Below are 17,649 nucleotides of genomic sequence, written 5' to 3' on the forward strand. Positions count from 1 at the left end.
AAACCAAACCCTAATCCTTACCCTAACCAGTACATGTAGTTAGTTAATATTAATCAGTATTTAAACATAGGCTATAATTACACTGTAACAAAGACACCTTTAATTTAATTCTAATTAAATAGGGATTGTTAACAAAGACATGCTTGACAGATTCGTTCAAGAAGACAATCTGGTGACACGACTTTTCCCTCAATAAACTCCTAATTGGCTGCTTATTAATAGTTAGTAATGCAGTTGTTACAATATGTTGAGGGGTAGGATTAAGGGATCTAAAACATATCCAAAATAAAACATCGGTATGTGGTTGGTTGCACTTTATTTTACATTTTACATCTTTACTGTAGTTTAGGTTTTGTAAGATGTTTGAATGGTTTTGAAAGAAGTCTCTTATGCTCAACAAGGCTGCATTTGTCTGATTAAAAATACTGGACGAATGAAAAATGTCTGAAAGTACACAATTCTGGAAGCAGACAATTTTGACCTGGGCCAGTAAGCAACTGCTTACCATTGCCCTAGCAACCAACCTGAACACCTTAGCAACTTATCAACACCCCTTAAAAACAACTTTCACAGCTACATAGTCACTGCTGGGCAAATCTATTTAAGCAATTCAATGCAATGTCTTAAGCCTGTATGGATGCATCAGTGCACACATTTCAAATCTATATGTCCTGTTGTCAAATGTGCAGTCCTTCAGAAATAGAACGGGCGTCTGTTTTCTTTCGGGACTCCAGTATAGACAACTTCATTGATTATGATGGGTTTACTTTTGATGCAACGTGATAGTCTTATCTGGTGTAGACTTGGTAAAAGGTAATCACATTTTCTTTGAGACGTTTCAAAATGAACAAAATAATGAGTGTGAAATTGAATTCTCTGAAATATTCCAGGCTCCTCTGCTTTTAAATGCCTGCACTGTTTGATTTCTTTTAGAGATTCAGATTAAAGTCTAAAAACTCAGCCCTTCAGACTGGGGTGTACCGTTACCTCTAAGCTATTATCATTAGTCTCCTGAAACCCAAAACCCAAGGAAAGCATTGATTGGGTCTTAATTAAGAGGCTTTCACTTAACATTGGGCCTTTGCAAAGTCTGTTATGCACATTTGTGTAGCGAATGAGACCTTGTTCATTTGGAGCCATAGTTATTTGACATGCTTGCTAAGAGTTTACAAGTAACAAAGTGACTATTTTAGCAATGCAGAATTTTAAGACATTGTCTCAGTGTCAAAGCAGAACTCACATAGAACAAGTTGCCTTACCTGTGCAACTGAATGCATGTGCAGTGAGATCATTCACATATTTGCTGACATGTTTTGGTCATAGAGTAGGCTACTGAAATTAGCAAACAAGACAAAGAAGCGGTTTATGACATACCCTAATGTCTACACCATGTTTTAGAGCTTAAGAAACTCACTAAACCTCAAACATGGCCTTTTGATTGTGCCCTATTTCTTTCTTTTTTATTATTTCTTTTGTGCTTGAATTCCTGAATGAGCTGCTTTCACATCACAAGTTAAAGATGTTTCCGTAAGACATTTTTTTTTCATGCTGGCCTGCATACATCTGTGCATCAGATGACACAAACACACCTGTTAAGATTCACACAACAATGATGACATCAGGTGCCTAAGGCTACTTTATTTTTCTCTCTGAATAAAATGAAGTTATAAAAACTACATTTTCTGAACATCCAAAAAAAATCAATCTAATTTTTACCAACTTTATATTATATATATATATATAGAGAGAGAGAGAGAGAGAGAGAGAGAGAGAGAGAGAAAGCATGAGTTTTCACAATGTTCAAAAAGGTTTTGATTTTCTTTCAACTAAGAACAGTTTCTTTTGTCAGCTCAGTAAATTCAAGCAAATTGGGCCACTTCTTTGACACTGGGATGACTAAGAAAAGAAAGTCCCAGTTATCCTGAATTAACCTCTATTTTTAGCATCTGTACCTTGTCACGTGCTAAAGATCAACACTCATCATGAAATTGGTTAAAATGTCAGTCAGGCTACGGTGATTTGTAAATGTGCATTTGTAAATTGTACTATTTCTTTTGTGCTTGAATTCCTGAATGAGCTGCTTTCACATCACAAGTTAAAGATGTTTCCGTAAGACATTTTTTTTTCATGCTGGCCTGCATACATCTGTGCATCAGATGACACAAACACACCTGTTAAGATTCACACAACAATGATGACATCAGGTGCCTAAGGCTACTTTATTTTTCTCTCTGAATAAAATGAAGTTATAAAAACTACATTTTCTGAACATCCAAAAAAAATCAATCTAATTTTTACCAACTTTATATTATATATATATATATATAGAGAGAGAGAGAGAGAGAGAGAAAGCATGAGTTTTCACAATGTTCAAAAAAGGTTTTGATTTTCTTTCAACTAAGAACAGTTTCTTTTGTCAGCTCAGTAAATTCAAGCAAATTGGGCCACTTCTTTGACACTGGGATGACTAAGAAAAGAAAGTCCCAGTTATCCTGAATTAACCTCTATTTTTAGCATCTGTACCTTGTCACGTGCTAAAGATCAACACTCATCATGAAATTGGTTAAAATGTCAGTCAGGCTACGGTGATTTGTAAATGTGCATTTGTAAATTGTACAATCCCCAAAAGCGCAAGTTTAGTTGTTAACCCATAAAAAAAAAAAAAATAATAAAAAAAAAATAAATAAATAAATATAAATATATATTAGTATGCATGCTAATATATAATTGTATTTATTTTTTTCGGGGTCTTTAGCCTGTATGTCTTTGGTTTTGGATCGTCAGGACATATGCTGGCATGTGCGCTTATTATTTAAGGAAGTGTTTTACATGTAAGGCAATGACACTTCTGTACTTACTGAATGAAGACTGAACGACACCTTGAGCTCCTGATGACCAGCCAACAACGTGTTGCGTCTGTTTCCTCTTATTTATAATTCCAATACGATTTCATGTATCTCTTGTTAGGAGTGTGAACACCGAACAACGACATAGACCCAGTAAAATATAAATCAGTCAATCAATACAAATAACAGGCCGGATTTATTGAGCCCCAAAATCTCGAGCTGTCCCTTTCAGCACTGTCTCTAGGACAAATGATGCTGCATGCATTCAGCCTCACTGCATCACTGGCCAGATGTCATCCCTGGAATCAGACGCGGAAGCTGGAGCTGTGTGTCGCCTGCCAGGTCTTCATCTGAAGAAACATGTCCCTGCTCTTAGAAATGGATTCATATGATGTCGGTATCGTTCCGCTTGGGCTTTAGGATTTGGGATGCCTGGAGACAAGAGGCGTGTCCATCTAAGACACCAATGCGCAAGTGCGCCGAGGACATCTGGTACATGTAGGCTATTTCTAATCACAGCTCTCTCGCTGGGGAATAAGACAGTGCACTTCTGATGCACGGCGTTATTATTATTACCAGTCATTCAGAATAATAATAAGTCATTAAGATTCTGGATAATGTCAACAAAACTCGTGGTTTCTTTCAGCGATTAAACGTTACAAAAATATATGGGTGCTCTGTTGTATTTAATTAAAACCACCTAATCCATAAAATCCATTCCCATTTATCATTTGCAGAAATAATAAGCATGCTATGTATTAATTGATTGCATCACCTGTTTTCACATCCTTTTTACTTGAGGACATTTTGATCAAGTATCGTATGTTTCGTAGCCTAACCTATAATGATTACAGTATTTCATTCCATGCATACCTGGTAAGACATCGCCATACATGGAGCGTATTTGTTGTCCAGAGTAAAAATTTGAGGCACAGCAGCGGCACCTGCTGTATGCAAGAGAAACGAGACGCTGTGATATTAAAAAATGTACAGCATTTCCCATCTTCTACTGTTTGGTCGGACTTCATGATAAAGTAACCGCAGAGAGAGAGAGAAAATACAAGCGCTGATATATAACTTTCTAAATAGCACCTATGCTCACACTAATGAGGGTGTCAATCTTGTGGTCAAATATATAAATTACATATTTGAAAAATCAGCAAAACAATTCAAATTGAAAACAAAAAATGGAAAAAATCAAATACCCAAAAATGGCAAAAATTGGTTTGATCAAGACTGCCAAACTATTCGCAAAAAACTGAGAACATTGTCAAATCAGAAACACAAGGATCCAAATAATGCAGAGATCCGCCTTCTTTACAGTGAAACACTAAAACAATACAAACATACGCTCAGAACCAAAAAAGCACAATACACCCAAACACAACTGACAATCATCGAGAAGTCAGTGAACACAAACCAATTTTGGGAAAATTGGAACAATCTGAAAAAAACTGATCATGAAGAATTGGCAATACAAAATGGAGAAATATGGGAAAGTCATTTCCAAACATTGTTTAATAAAGTACAAACAGACACAAACTGTAAGCAAAATCAAACAATCAAACAACTGGAACAACTAGAATTAGCCATCAAAGATAACCAAAACCTATTAGATTTCCCAATAACTGATAAAGAAAAAATCAAAAACCTACAACTCAAAAAAGCATCTGGACCTGATGGGATATTAAACGAAATGATAAAACACACACAGGGCACTAATATATTGCCTACGTACCAACAAATAATATACATTCTTGTTTAGATCATCAGAAGGCGAATTCATAGATACTAAACAAGCTATATGTAAGGTTATATGAATGAGTGGTTTATCGTAAGCACGAATAAAAATAGTCTATAATACAACAGATTAATACAAAACAGCAATAATACACACAATGGCCTGAAGAAAATGTGTGTTCATTCAAAGAAAAGGTTTTCCTATGAATTAATTAGTAGAACAGTCCATTTCTCCTGTGCATTTGTACCCCTTGTTTCTGGAGAAAGCAGAATGAGAGCCGGCTCGCATTCCACAAGGTTGTAAATGTATCGGGTTACCATGAAACCAGGGTCTTGTTCGGCGTCCTGGGGTGTTACAAAGTATTTGTGAAAGCTAGCTAACAAAATATATATTGTGTGTTGGAGTAGTCCAGACGCTACACATCAGAGAGAGAGAGAGAGAGCGAGAGAGAGAGAGAGAGAGAGAGAGAGAGAGAGAGACGTTAGGTTGCATTGATTTCCAATGGGTAACATATTTAATGCAGCTCAGTTGCATTTACACTGCAGTTGCATAAATAATGTTGAGATCCATGCATCTTTAAAGTAAAAATAAGTTGTTTTAAAGGAGAAGTGTGGTCATACAAATACCTTTAAGTACTGTGTAATTTTTTTTCTTTCTGTGAAACAAAAGTTAAATGTCTTCAGAAAAGTTATCATAGTTTTAGTGACAATTACATAAATTATAAACAAAGTATGAAAAATGTCCAGCATTTTCATGTTATTAGATTTTTAACAAAAATTTAATTTGTACCAAGGGGGCGTTTTACGCCACTTATGGGGGGTCCCCAGTCTGACAAAGCGATTTGCTTTAAACATTTACAGCAAAATCAGAGTACAGACAGTTGTTGCTTAAAATTAAAAATAATATAATCTATAATTATGAATTACAAAATTATAATAGCCTATTTGAAACATTTTGTTAGCTGATGCTAACTGGCAAGTAACCTGATGCTAACTTGAAGCAATTTTTTTAAATAAAATCCAAATATATATATTTTTTCCAACCAACTAGTTAGAATACATGTGATGGGGAAACAAAGGATTTGATGTTCAGAACAGAATAACTACAGTAATTGCTCAATGGGGGCGTTTCAACCCCCAGACTATGTTTGAAAAAAAAAATTATGTCATTCTGAAAATATAATTACATTTTTATTGAATAACACATACTCTCTATCTACGTACAGGCCCTACTGTTCTCATATAATATATAACTGTGATGTTCTACACAACAACAAGCTTTAAAACGCTTTTTTTCTTACTGCTGAAAATGAGATCATTTACTGTGAAATCCGTTTTCTCACCAGTGTAAGCTTCATGGTGAAAACTTCTACATCACTCTCGTCAACGTAGTCCATAGTTACAATACAAATTGATCTTGACTTTATCTTGTGGTTATTTTGGGAAAAACAGGGGGGCATTTTCCCCCACTCTACCCTAATTGATCAAATATGACATTATTTTTGAAAATATCCTTACTTTACAGCATTTCAGATTTCTCCAAGTGTCTTGGAGATGTTGCCACAGTTCTTCTAAGCATGCAGTCTGTCTCCATTGCTTCTGTCTCTTCTTGTAATCCCAGATTGATGGTGTGTGGGTCATCCCATCTGTTGCAGGACTCAAACAAACACTCACTGGATTATTACAGTATTTGCCGAAGGAATGTTCAGAAATATACTACTATGACAGAAACTATATGATTGTTAGGATAATTATAAACTGCAATGTCACCTCGTACTTTTCATTTCATCACTTGTGGAGAAAAAAACTATTCTATATAATGAAGTGCTAAGTTGCTGAGTCCAGCCCACACAAACCATGATGGTGATCCTCACCGGTCCCAGTGTGTTCCAGTGACCATCATCATCCTCAGTGCTTTCTTTCATATAAATCAGCTTTCTGCTCACATGCAGTTTATGGTCTGATTTGTCAGCAGGTCTCACCTGAGCCTTCGACACAAGTCTGATCACTCTCTATGCTGTTCCTGGGAGAAAAAGAAGAGGAGGAAGAAGAAACAACAACTTATTTTTGTTCCCTCAACACATTCATAACCTGATTCATGATGGAATATGTGCTGTTTAACTTACCCTGATCTGATATCATGAAACACTTAGCTGCCGGTGCATGGGGAAAAGTTGCCTCTGGGTTATTCATTCTTATATACTTCGAGCTGGACAATACATACACAGAACAAACATGACTACTGATTTTAGGATTGACAAGCAATCTGCAATAAATTAATGATAATAATAAATAATGCGAATAAATAAATAATGAGTAATAGTTTCAGTAATACTTTAACAACACTCTGATTAAATGTATAAACAGTTTAACAATTAATACTAAATTTAGACAAAGTATTTTGACACTTTCGGGTTGCCAAAAGTTTTTGGCTCATAGGTAATGGAATGGAATTATGAAATATGGACCAAATATAAAATACATTTTGTCCAAACAACTACATTAATTGCTGCATCCATTGTGTGGTTAGTTTGCATTATTAGACTTTTCCTCAAATATGATCTAAGCTCGAGTTTGACGCTCAAACACTCAAATACAGCACTGCCCCTGTTGTCTGTAGTGAAATATAAAGAGTCACGTCTTTAAAATCGACCTGAATAGTTTATGACGACTGGCCAGCAGATGGAGACAGTGACCTGTCAATGATGTCCTGATAATAGAGAACAGCAGAAGAGTCGACTCCTGTGTCTTGGCTGTAGACTCATGGTTTGACAACAATCATTTAAAATGAATGCACAGTGAATAAATGGTACAAATGTTATTTTGATGCTCTCCACGACAATATTATTTAGACACAGGACCTTATAATAGTGTGAATCTTACAGGTGACTTTTGATCACAACCGAAGACTAATGGACCCTCTTCCCATCTGTGGGGTTTTCAGAAGTCATCATAGATGCAACGATCTTCTGTAGTGGTAGATGGCTACAGCAAATATGATTTAGCTTAGAAGCACCATGTTTTGTCATTAAAAGCTAAGGCAAGCTGACACAAAGTATAGTGTACAGAACTTTATAGAAATTTATTTTTTTCTTCAAGCTCTATGTACAGTACAAAACATGAATGAATGAACGAAAGAATGAATCTGCCTGCAAAAATCATCTTTCTCAATTCAAATTTAGCATAGCTGTACAATAAAACTGTTATAAATATATTTGATTTGAATGCAGCAAAATTGTGCTTTTATAGGATGGATGCTTTTAAATCTCTACTTCGTGAAACTTTGAAACCTTTAAAATGATTTTGTTTTCAAATCAGTGTTTTGGTGTGAAATTTGAGAAATGTCTCTGGCTCGCCACTAAAGGGTTCGCTATCAATCTCAAGGTGAAGATTAACAGTGTCTAATATGTATTTTCAAATGATCTTGGCTCAGTTCATTGGCAGATGTATGGCTTGAGTTCACGACAGCGAGGCCATAGCGGGTTCAGAAGTGACAGAAAAGACTTTAGCAGGAGCCTCTAGAGCTGCTGTGTCATGGCTATAGACTTTGAAACCCTTAAATGTAAATATGCATTTTTTAAATGATTTTTAATATTAATGTTAATTTTAATAATTGAATAATTAATTCTTTTTTAACCATGCATTTTGAATGTAAAGATTGTACTTAAGCACGTACAAGGCTTATTACGTGATTATTAGACTCTGTTGTTTTAAAGTTGCCCCTATTATGGATTTTTGAAAATTAGCTTTCATGCAGTGTGTAACACAGCTCTAAGTGAATGAAAACATCCTGCAAAGTTTTAAATCTGAAAGTGCACCATGTATAAAGCTATTGTCTCTCAAACGAAAGAGACGACTCTGAATCATTGAAACAAGTTGTTTTTAAAACGAATCCCAAGCTGTCAACATGAAACATTAGCATATTGCCCGCCCACTTGTTGGTCTATTTAACATCCTGCAAAGTTTTAAATCTGAAAGTGCACCATGTATAAAGCTATTGTCTCTCAAACGAAAGAGACGACTCTGAATCATTGAAACAAGTTGTTTTTAAAACGAATCCCAAGAATTGGTAAAGTGCTTGATAGGGACTCGCAACGGAGGCAGGAATCTAACCTATCCTAATGTGTGTGCGCGGTTGCGCGCCATGAGTGTATACGTAAACACTTTTTAATAAAACGTAAATTCGTTCCCCGCGATTTTTTAGCCAAGTCAAGTCAAGTGTGTTCATAGAGGTTTCCATGGGCCAATGCGAATAAAGCTAGATTTAAATAAAAAAAGACACGATATTGTCGGACCTGACGTTTTATTCTTATCCAAAACAAGATGTGATATGAGTGTGATACATAGGCTACATACATACACTACCAGTCAACATTTTTTATATTAGAACAGGTCCAATAGAGAGATCCAAAGATCAGCATTCATATGAAATAAAAAGCTTTTGTAAGATTATACATATACCATTCAAAAGCTTTTTAGTCAGTATTTTTATTTTATTTTTTTGGGGAAATGATAGAAATTAATACTTTTATTTAGCAAGGATGCTTTAAATTGATCAAAAGTGACGATAAAGACATTTATAATGTTACAAAAAAAATTATATTTCAGATAAATGCTGTTCTTCTGAACTTTCTATTAATCAAAGAAACCTGAAAAAATCTACTCAGCTGTTTTCAACATATAATAATAATAATAATAATAATAATAAATGTTTTTTGAGCAGCAGATCAGAATACTTGAATGATTTCTGAAGGATCGTTTTTGACTGATATAGTGTATATATATATATATATATATATATATATATATATATATAAAGGTGGGGTTGGCCGCCTACTAGTCGTTTCTTGAAGATGGCTTATATATATGAAGCGGTGATGGGCCGCCTGGACCAAAAAATGCCAGGGCCGATTTTTTGTCCCAGTCCAACCCTGATTAAAGGCAAGATTAAATGAAAATGAGACCAATCACCGCAGATTAGTGTCAAGCAAAGGAGAGGTTTGGAAAAATGAATCGTTGAGTGAATCGTTTGGGAGTCGTTGAGCAAGTACACTCTTAAAAATAAAGGTGCTTCAAAAGGTTCTTCAAGCGATGCCATAGAAGAACCATTTTTGGTTCCACAAAGAACCATTCAGTCAAAGGTTCTTTAAAGAACCATCTCTTTCTTACCTTTTTATAATCTGAAGAACCTTCTTTCACCACAAAGAAGCTTTTGTGAAGCAGAAAGGTTCTTCAGATGTTAAAGGTTCTTTATGGAACCATTTAGAAAAAAAGGTTCTTCTATGGCATCGTGAAGCACCTTTATTTTTAAGAGTGTAAGGTAAAAATAAATGCATATTATAAGACAACGAAAGTGTTTTTTGACCTTGCATGCATTTCAACCTGTTGTTGGGGACTCCCAAACCCAAAATATGAACCTTTCATAATCCATAATAGGGGCACTTTAAATATTCCTCGGAGTCTGTAATACTACTAGTTTTGCTGTAGGTGGCGCCACAAGACATGCACTTTTGAGTGAGGAGAATGGCAGTCACCTCCCATCGGCTCTTTCGGTGCTTTTAACAGAGCAGGTGTGATAGTCTAGAGTTCAGAGCTCTGTGTAGTTACAGTGAATCAGAGCAGGAGCGCGTCATGGGACGCCAGTGCGCCAAGGAAGAGACGCTGGATCGGTGCGCCTGACTTTGAATTGGACACTTTTTACGCAATTTCTCAGACTCCCAGATCAGAACCGCCTGATTTCTCGGACTTTTCAAAGTATTCTTTCCGGACGGTCCTTTTGATCAGTAGACATGAATACTACTTTTAACCAAACGGACAGCGGAATCTTCTCCAACCGGACTGAGGAGATCCTCCTGTGCTGTAACTTCTCGTCGGTGGTGACGGATAACGGCTTCATCGCGGCGGCTCCGGATGAGAGGAGCCTCTTCATCATGAGAATAGTTCAGATAGCGGTGATGTGCGTCCTCTCCCTCACCGTAGTCTTCGGGATCTTTTTCCTGGGCTGCAACTTGCTGATCAAGTCGGAAGGGATGATCAACTTTTTGGTAACGGACCGGAGACCCTCCAAAGAGGTAGAGGCGGTCATCGTGGGTGCGTACTAGAGGCATGATTAGGTTTATGCACTGCCACGTGTACCACCTGATGGACATGTATTTCGATGGCCTCTTTGCAAACAGGACACAGTGTTACTTGGCTCGCTAAAAAAAACTATTATTTGGAAATCAACTGATTTTACGCACTCTCTCCATTTTGCGCACTCGCCTTTCCGCTCTTACATTCATCATGACACGAACCAGATTTCAAATCAGATACAGGCATGGAGTCTTACATTTGTCATTGAAACTATTTATATGTGCAAACGCAGGGGTGTTGTTGCACATATTGACTGTTTTGTAATGGTTGTGGATCTCCTATATGTAAAGCACATTGTAAGCACTGCACGGACTAATTATTTGTTGTTTAGCAAGATCGAAGCATCATGCTTAATACAATAAATTCATATTTCGAATAAAATGTTTTTTTTTCTGTCTTATTTGTTTTTATTATTAAATGTTGCTCCTTTTCACGGGCTTTCTGTGGAGATGTATTTACACTGTAAGAGAAAATGTGCTTCATGTGGTATAACAGCAATTTTCTAAGCCAAACATATTATTAAAAAACAATGTACTGGAAAATGAATGTCATTTTAAGGGTCAGAACAAGTGTCTCTTTAAGGTATACAAACAACACATATTCACCTTCATTTAAAACAAGTCTCACTAGAGCTAGTTTGCTTATGTGTTAAAATACATTTCAGTTTTAGATTGTATTCTGACATCTGCACTGATGCATGTTGACGTAAATTTCAAGTCTCACTTATTCTGTACTGCTGCCGCAAAGTGAACTTTCTATTAAAGCCAATACAAAATTGTCTAGTTTTCTGTCAGTATGATCTGTTTCTTTTAGCCTGCACCCATGATTACTATTACTTAATGTGATGCGTTACAATAAGCACTACGTATTTTCCTTGAACATCTGTTTGTACCTGTCCTTTTCAGTCTTCCTGCCCTGTATGTAGACACAGTAAGATATTTGGGGACATTTATAAATAACACTCTATAAGACAAAACACTGACAGACCTTTTTCAGACCAGATAAATCTAAGGCAAGAAGTCTCAAGGGTTTTACAAAGAGGATGATAATCCTTTGCCGTTTTTTATTATCCACAATTTAAATTACAGCATATCAATTCTTTAGGTGATCATTTAGTTCAGGTTTGTGGATTGCTTGTTTGAATGCACAATTAAGCAATGCAATAGTGCATTTTATAAGCAGGTACAATGGGCTTTCTGGTGCTCAGGTTTGGATAATTAAATGGAATTCATCAGTGGTTTGAGTTCAAAGGTAAACTAATTAAATTCAGTTAGCTGTTACCTAATCAGAGAGCAACACAGCCCATCCTGTTTCAGCGTGGCCATCAATAATCACGACATTTCTGTTTTAATGTGTAAGCACAGACCTGTCATTTTTCATAATGTTGATATCACCAAGATTAGACTAAATTAGTCTGCACGAATGGGTAAATCTCTTCTAAATGTGTTTACCAGGGCAGGCGGAGGGCTGTTGATGAAAAAGGCCTGCCACTTTTAAGACACATCTATTTATAAGAGTGTCTGTGAGAGCTGAGAGCTTGTTAACTTCACAATGAATAATTCTGCATCAGTACTGAGCCAGATACTATGCAGTGACATCAACTTTAACGGAGAGAACCGGCCTGTTTGTACAATCATGATTTTGCACTTCCCGTGAGAGACACGTAAATAGTCAGAGTGTCGGTAATTTTTGATTCTGTCTAAATATTGAAGATCCCAAAAAAAGGGGAGAAAAAAAAGAAAGAAAATGTCACAATACTCATTAGCTGACTCATAACATTTGCATTCGGTTTAACATTTGCAGAGATATTTTAGCCCTGTTTGTGTGATTTGCATTAAGTAATTCCAGGGCACTTAATTTGCACCTCATATTGAAGTTGTGGATTTAGAGCGTATTTATTTTACATAGAAGGCCAGTTGCATTATTATTAGGACATGGTTTTTGTCCTTGAACATTTATTTTATTTGGGGTTTATTGCCATCTGGTTTTGAAAAGAAGTATGCCCTAAAGCTATCCATGTAAAAAAAAAATGTACTGAATGTGCACTTTGTAGCATACAGGCACAATTAAATCTTAAAAGTATATTTTTAATTATAATAATAATACAAATTTGCAGATAATATGATATTAATGAAATAACAGGCCACTTAAGTGTTACTTAAAGAGAGCACACTTTCATGACGTTCACTTAATACGCTTTTAAAATGTGTCGAATTAAACATTTCACTTTAAAGTGCATTTTAAATGATTGTTTGTATAATCTTTTGTCATGCTTTAAACAAGTACAACACATATTCTAAAACACGTTAAGTAGTTTACTTGATTATAATTTTAACTGTAGTGTTATTTAATGTTAGTTAATGTTATATGTTAAGTTATAAATGTGTAACTGCAAATATATTTAAATACATAACAAATGTTTAAATATATAACATTATTGTATATTTTTGGTTCAAAATAAATGCTTGCCAGTACATTTGGCAGTACACTTTAACAAAATTTCAAAGACAATAAAAGTAATTATGAAATTACATAAATATGTGCTTAAGTCCTATAAGAAGCACTGTTCAGTTCAACTAATTAAATATAAAAATGTTATAAGAAATTCAAATAAATTGAAATAGCATGCAATTGAGTGTCCAAAAACATAACCTTTCAGTTTGCACTTAAGTATAAGTAAAAAAAAAAAATATATATTTCTGTAATAAATACTGTTTTTAAAAGTATGCTAAAATTTACTTTTCCATAAGGGTAGACTTGTAAAATTTCTCTTGAAAAGAAGTTACTTCAGAGTTTTAATGTTTGGTATGGAAAGAAATGCTGGCTTTCTGGCTGAGTGCATTGGCCTTAAAATAGAGAAGATATTGTCTTCCTCGTGTCGTGAGTCTGATGGCAGGGTGGCAGTCGAAAGCAGAGCCGTCATGCCCATTCAAAGTGAGGGGGTATGTGCCCCCTCAGATTTTTGAGCCAAGTGGATTTTTTTCTATATTTGAACCAATCACACGCGATGCTGTTGAGCTTATGAATGCAATGACCAATCAGAGGCGTTCAGATGAGTCATCGCTAAAATGCCTGTGTTTTCTTCACTCGCTCTCTGTCTGAATACCTCTGTCTGGCGAATTCTCTCATTAGTAACAACAAAGTGCAGATGTGTGTATGAATCTGTAGGATATTAATTTCATAGTGGAAACAGCTTCAGTGATTTTAATGGGAGTTTTTGAGAGTGCTTGAACTCTAGACTGTCAGCGAAAATGTTCTTTGATAATGTAAATAATCTTTGCTCTCTTTCTGTACAATGAAAATGTTACATTTATATTTAGTAATTTAGCAGACACTTTTATCCACAAAAATGTCAACAATTCTGTGTTTTTCTGTCAATATGGGGTGCTGTGTGTACATTAATGAGGAAAAAAATTTTACTTAAATGATTTTAGCAAATGGCTGCAATATAACAAAGAGTGAAAAATTTAAGGGGGTCTGAATACTTTCCGTACCCACTGTATATACACACACACACACACACAAAGAAAAACAAGTATATAGAATAGAAAAAAATAGAAAGCTAGTGTTTTTTTTATATTGTTTTATTGAAAATTATTAAATTGTTATGATAAGTAGCCTAACTTACAATGTTTTTATTCACATTAACTTTCAATGTTAAATTCACATTAATTATAAAGTCAGTCGTATTAAAAATATGATATGGCATGACACCCATATCTGTTACTTAAGTAAAAAGACAGGTTTTTATGTAAAGTTAATAGACTACATTATTAGGCTACTTTGACCACCTTTCGCCTACTCAACTAACATAATCTATAAAGGTGAGAATCGAGATATTTCATGATATAGGCTAGTTAATGCATTTGGGAATGTTTCGCTATTGCGGCTGCTGTGTGTCACATGACGACCCCCACTCGTGCCCCCTCGAAAATAATGAGTGCATGACACCCCTGGTCGAAAGGACGGGGCGGCGCTGACACGAGGGGAGGCCATCGTTCCATGATTATTCTGCATGACTACATCTAACCACATCTCCCAAAATATACAGTGAATCATTGTGTGTTGTGCTGAATTTTTTTATCTAGACATTGATGGCGCATGGCATAGAAATAGACTGGGACATGTAGACCTCAGAGGCAAGTGTCTGATACATAAACAGGGGTGCACAGTAAGATGATTACATGACGGAGCCCTGAGCTCTAGCTCATCCATCAGCTGATTGGCAGAAACGCTCAGAAGCTCAGCGGGGCTCATCAATGATCATGATGTTGATTGACAGCTCTAGACGGCACTGTGACAGAGCCATCATTCCTGGCCCTGTGTTCTTCATGTACCTTTGAGAAAGAGAATTGTCACAAGTAATACTGTAAGATTGTTAGGAAGAGCTGGAGTTGGATTCCATAGGTTGTAGGAATTTAGACTGGAGAAGATATAAAACATTCTGATCTCCTACTGCAGTGGGTTTTAAAGGGATAATTCACCTAAAATGAAAATGTGCTGATAATTTCTCATCCTCAGGCAATCCAAGATGTAGGGGTCTTGTTTATTCTTACGTAGAACAATAAAGAAGATTTGAATCATAAATAATGGTACTTGGTGATTCATAAAATGCAAGTCAACAGCTACAGTCACTTTGAAAGTAAAAAAGAAGCTCAGACAGCTCAAAATGAATACCCGTGGCTCTTGACGATGTATTGAGGTCTTATGAAGTGAAGCGATCAGTCTGTGCAAGAGACTGAACATTACTTACATCATTATTAGCTTTAATCCAGAGCCTCAGGCAAACAGGGACGTCTGATTCTTTTAGACAGTTTGTTTCATGGAACTGGTTCGAATGACTGATTCACTGATGCATCCTAGGATCATATTGTAGACTGGTATCTTGCCTCATTTTGAGTTGGAGTGACTGTTTCACTTCATAAGACCTTAACATATCATCAGGAGTCACAGGTATTAATTTTGCATTGCTTGATATGCTTTTTTGACTGTTAAAGTCAACCTGGTCTCATGGCAAAAACAACCTGGTCTCATGGCAAAAACGTACCCGGGGGCACATTTTACGCGAGACGCGAAATACGTACCAATAAGTACATATCACTGCAGTTTACAAAAGAAATGAACACTAGAGGCAGTAAAACTCAGACACCTTTTATTCCTTTTCACACACATTTACAAAGTTTCGATTAATAAAGCGTAATTTTCGCACAATTACTTGAAGAGTATTATGTTGTGACTTCAAAACATTTTTAATATGCTGGGAGATTTGAAAACTGATGCTTTTGAACGTTAGCACCGCACATATCCAGCTTCATATCAATGGGTTTTCATCGATGGTAGGTTTGTTCGGTAGTTCACGGAGTACGGAGACGTACTTGAGAGGCGAGGAGCTCCGGTTCGAATCCCGTGTAACTATAGTTCGACAAAACGATTCAAATCTGCATTTAAGTAAGTTCAAATGGCACGGTTGCATCAACAAATGCATTTTTGTATCAGTTTTGCATTTGTTAACACTATAGGGTAGGTTTAGGGTTGGGTTTGGTGTAGGGCATATTTCCAACACGATAGAGCATTAACTTTTAACGACTAATTTGAATTAGTCGCTAAAAGTTTGATAGCGACAGTCCCCGGATATTTGAATTCTGAACCGCCGCAATACATACCTGAAGAAACGTAATAAAAACACAGCAATACGTACCTATATCAACGTAATAAAAACGTGCCAGGGTTCACGTATTGAACCCGTGTTTTAGCGCCACTCAGTGGACATTTCTCTTTGAAACTGCGGCGAAACGTGCAGTAAGGTACGTAAAATTGGTGTTGCAGAAAAGTACCCAGAGGTATGTATTTTTATGAGACTGGGTTGGTTAAAGTAAGGGTAGCTGTTAACTTGCAGTTTTATGAATCACCAACAACTTATTTAAGCTAAAAATCTTCTTTGTCATTCTACTGAAGAAGTCTACTGAAATAAATGAATAGCTAATTTTTGCTCATTTTTTGGGTGAACTATACTTTAACTGGTTTCAAAACAGTGCCAAAAACTAACAAACCCAAATACTAAATCTATAATAAGTCCATGATGTTAATAATGAATATTACACTATTAAAAATAAAGGTTCCAAAAGGGAGGTTTTGTAGTGAGCAGTAATGGGACTTTTATTACTCTGTATTAAGGACACATTAAACTAAAGTGTGACATTTAACATTTAAATGCATTTGGTTTATTATTGGTTTCTAACTATCATAAGTTTTCATGCTGACTTTATGTCATGACAGTAGTTCACAGACAGCACCACAACACGTTTATCCTATAGGTACAAGTCAATCTGTTTTTAACATTGCCTGAGTTTGTTCTTCTTTTGACTTTACGTATTCATCTTGCAGTATCTCTGCTGGCATCTGCCTGATGTAATGCAACTTGCATGACAAATGAATCTGTGGCAAAATGCCATTAAGTTTGACGGGATATTATATTTCTCTGGACATTTTTTTCCTCAAATCTGCTTGCCATTTCCATTTTTTCTGAACTTTCTTTAGTGGACAGCATTCTCTAAGATAAATGTGAAAAATGTATGTGAAAAGACATCAGTAAAACAACAACAACATTTGTCTCTGTTGTTCCTGAGCTGCAGCACTCTCATTGCTGCTATGAGCAATTTGTCTGACTTCACCCATGATGTTTGATGTTCACTCATTTCACAGAATGATTTCACTTGAGCTGATGTTCTTTTGATTAACTGCGCATCTATGATATTGATCATAAAATCAAGCTCACTCAGCCCACACTGTGCTCTTACACAGTGCAGTATCTAAACTGACTGGGATTATAAATTGGGCCTAACTTTGCTCCTGGTTCCTCCAAAGTTTTCTCCATGGTTTCTAGCTGATAGCCTATTTGGAATGCCTTTTGAGTTAAAAGGGACAAATGCTG

The 17,649-nt window shown here is 35.9% G+C and overlaps 2 protein-coding genes across 2 annotated transcripts in view; one reads left to right on the forward strand and one right to left on the reverse strand.

Annotated features, from left to right (window-relative positions):
* The window catches only part of LOC107559530 (polypeptide N-acetylgalactosaminyltransferase 13-like), a 69,124-nt gene extending 65,856 nt beyond the window's left edge, over positions 1 to 3,268 (reverse strand). Inside the window, exon 1 of the mRNA XM_016243389.1 lies at positions 2,859 to 3,268. The gene's annotated coding sequence lies outside the window, so the exon portion shown is untranslated. The remainder of the gene's footprint in view (positions 1 to 2,858) is intronic.
* Positions 3,269 to 10,164: 6,896 nt separating this feature from the next.
* rprma (reprimo, TP53 dependent G2 arrest mediator candidate a) lies at positions 10,165 to 11,478 on the forward strand. Its single transcript, XM_016243393.1, has one exon. The coding sequence runs from the start codon at positions 10,376 to 10,378 to the stop codon at positions 10,685 to 10,687; it is 312 nt and encodes a 103-aa protein (XP_016098879.1). The 5' UTR covers positions 10,165 to 10,375; the 3' UTR covers positions 10,688 to 11,478.
* The last annotated feature ends 6,171 nt before the right edge of the window (positions 11,479 to 17,649 follow it).

Source organism: Sinocyclocheilus grahami, unplaced genomic scaffold (assembly GCF_001515645.1).
Source record: "Sinocyclocheilus grahami isolate Dianchi unplaced genomic scaffold, SAMN03320097.WGS_v1.1 scaffold690.1, whole genome shotgun sequence".
Taxonomy (NCBI): domain Eukaryota; kingdom Metazoa; phylum Chordata; class Actinopteri; order Cypriniformes; family Cyprinidae; genus Sinocyclocheilus; species Sinocyclocheilus grahami.

Coding starts and splice junctions, on each gene's coding strand:
- rprma (XM_016243393.1), top strand. CDS start 10,376: ATGAATACTACTTTTAACCAAACGGACAGCGGAATCTTCTCCAACCGG.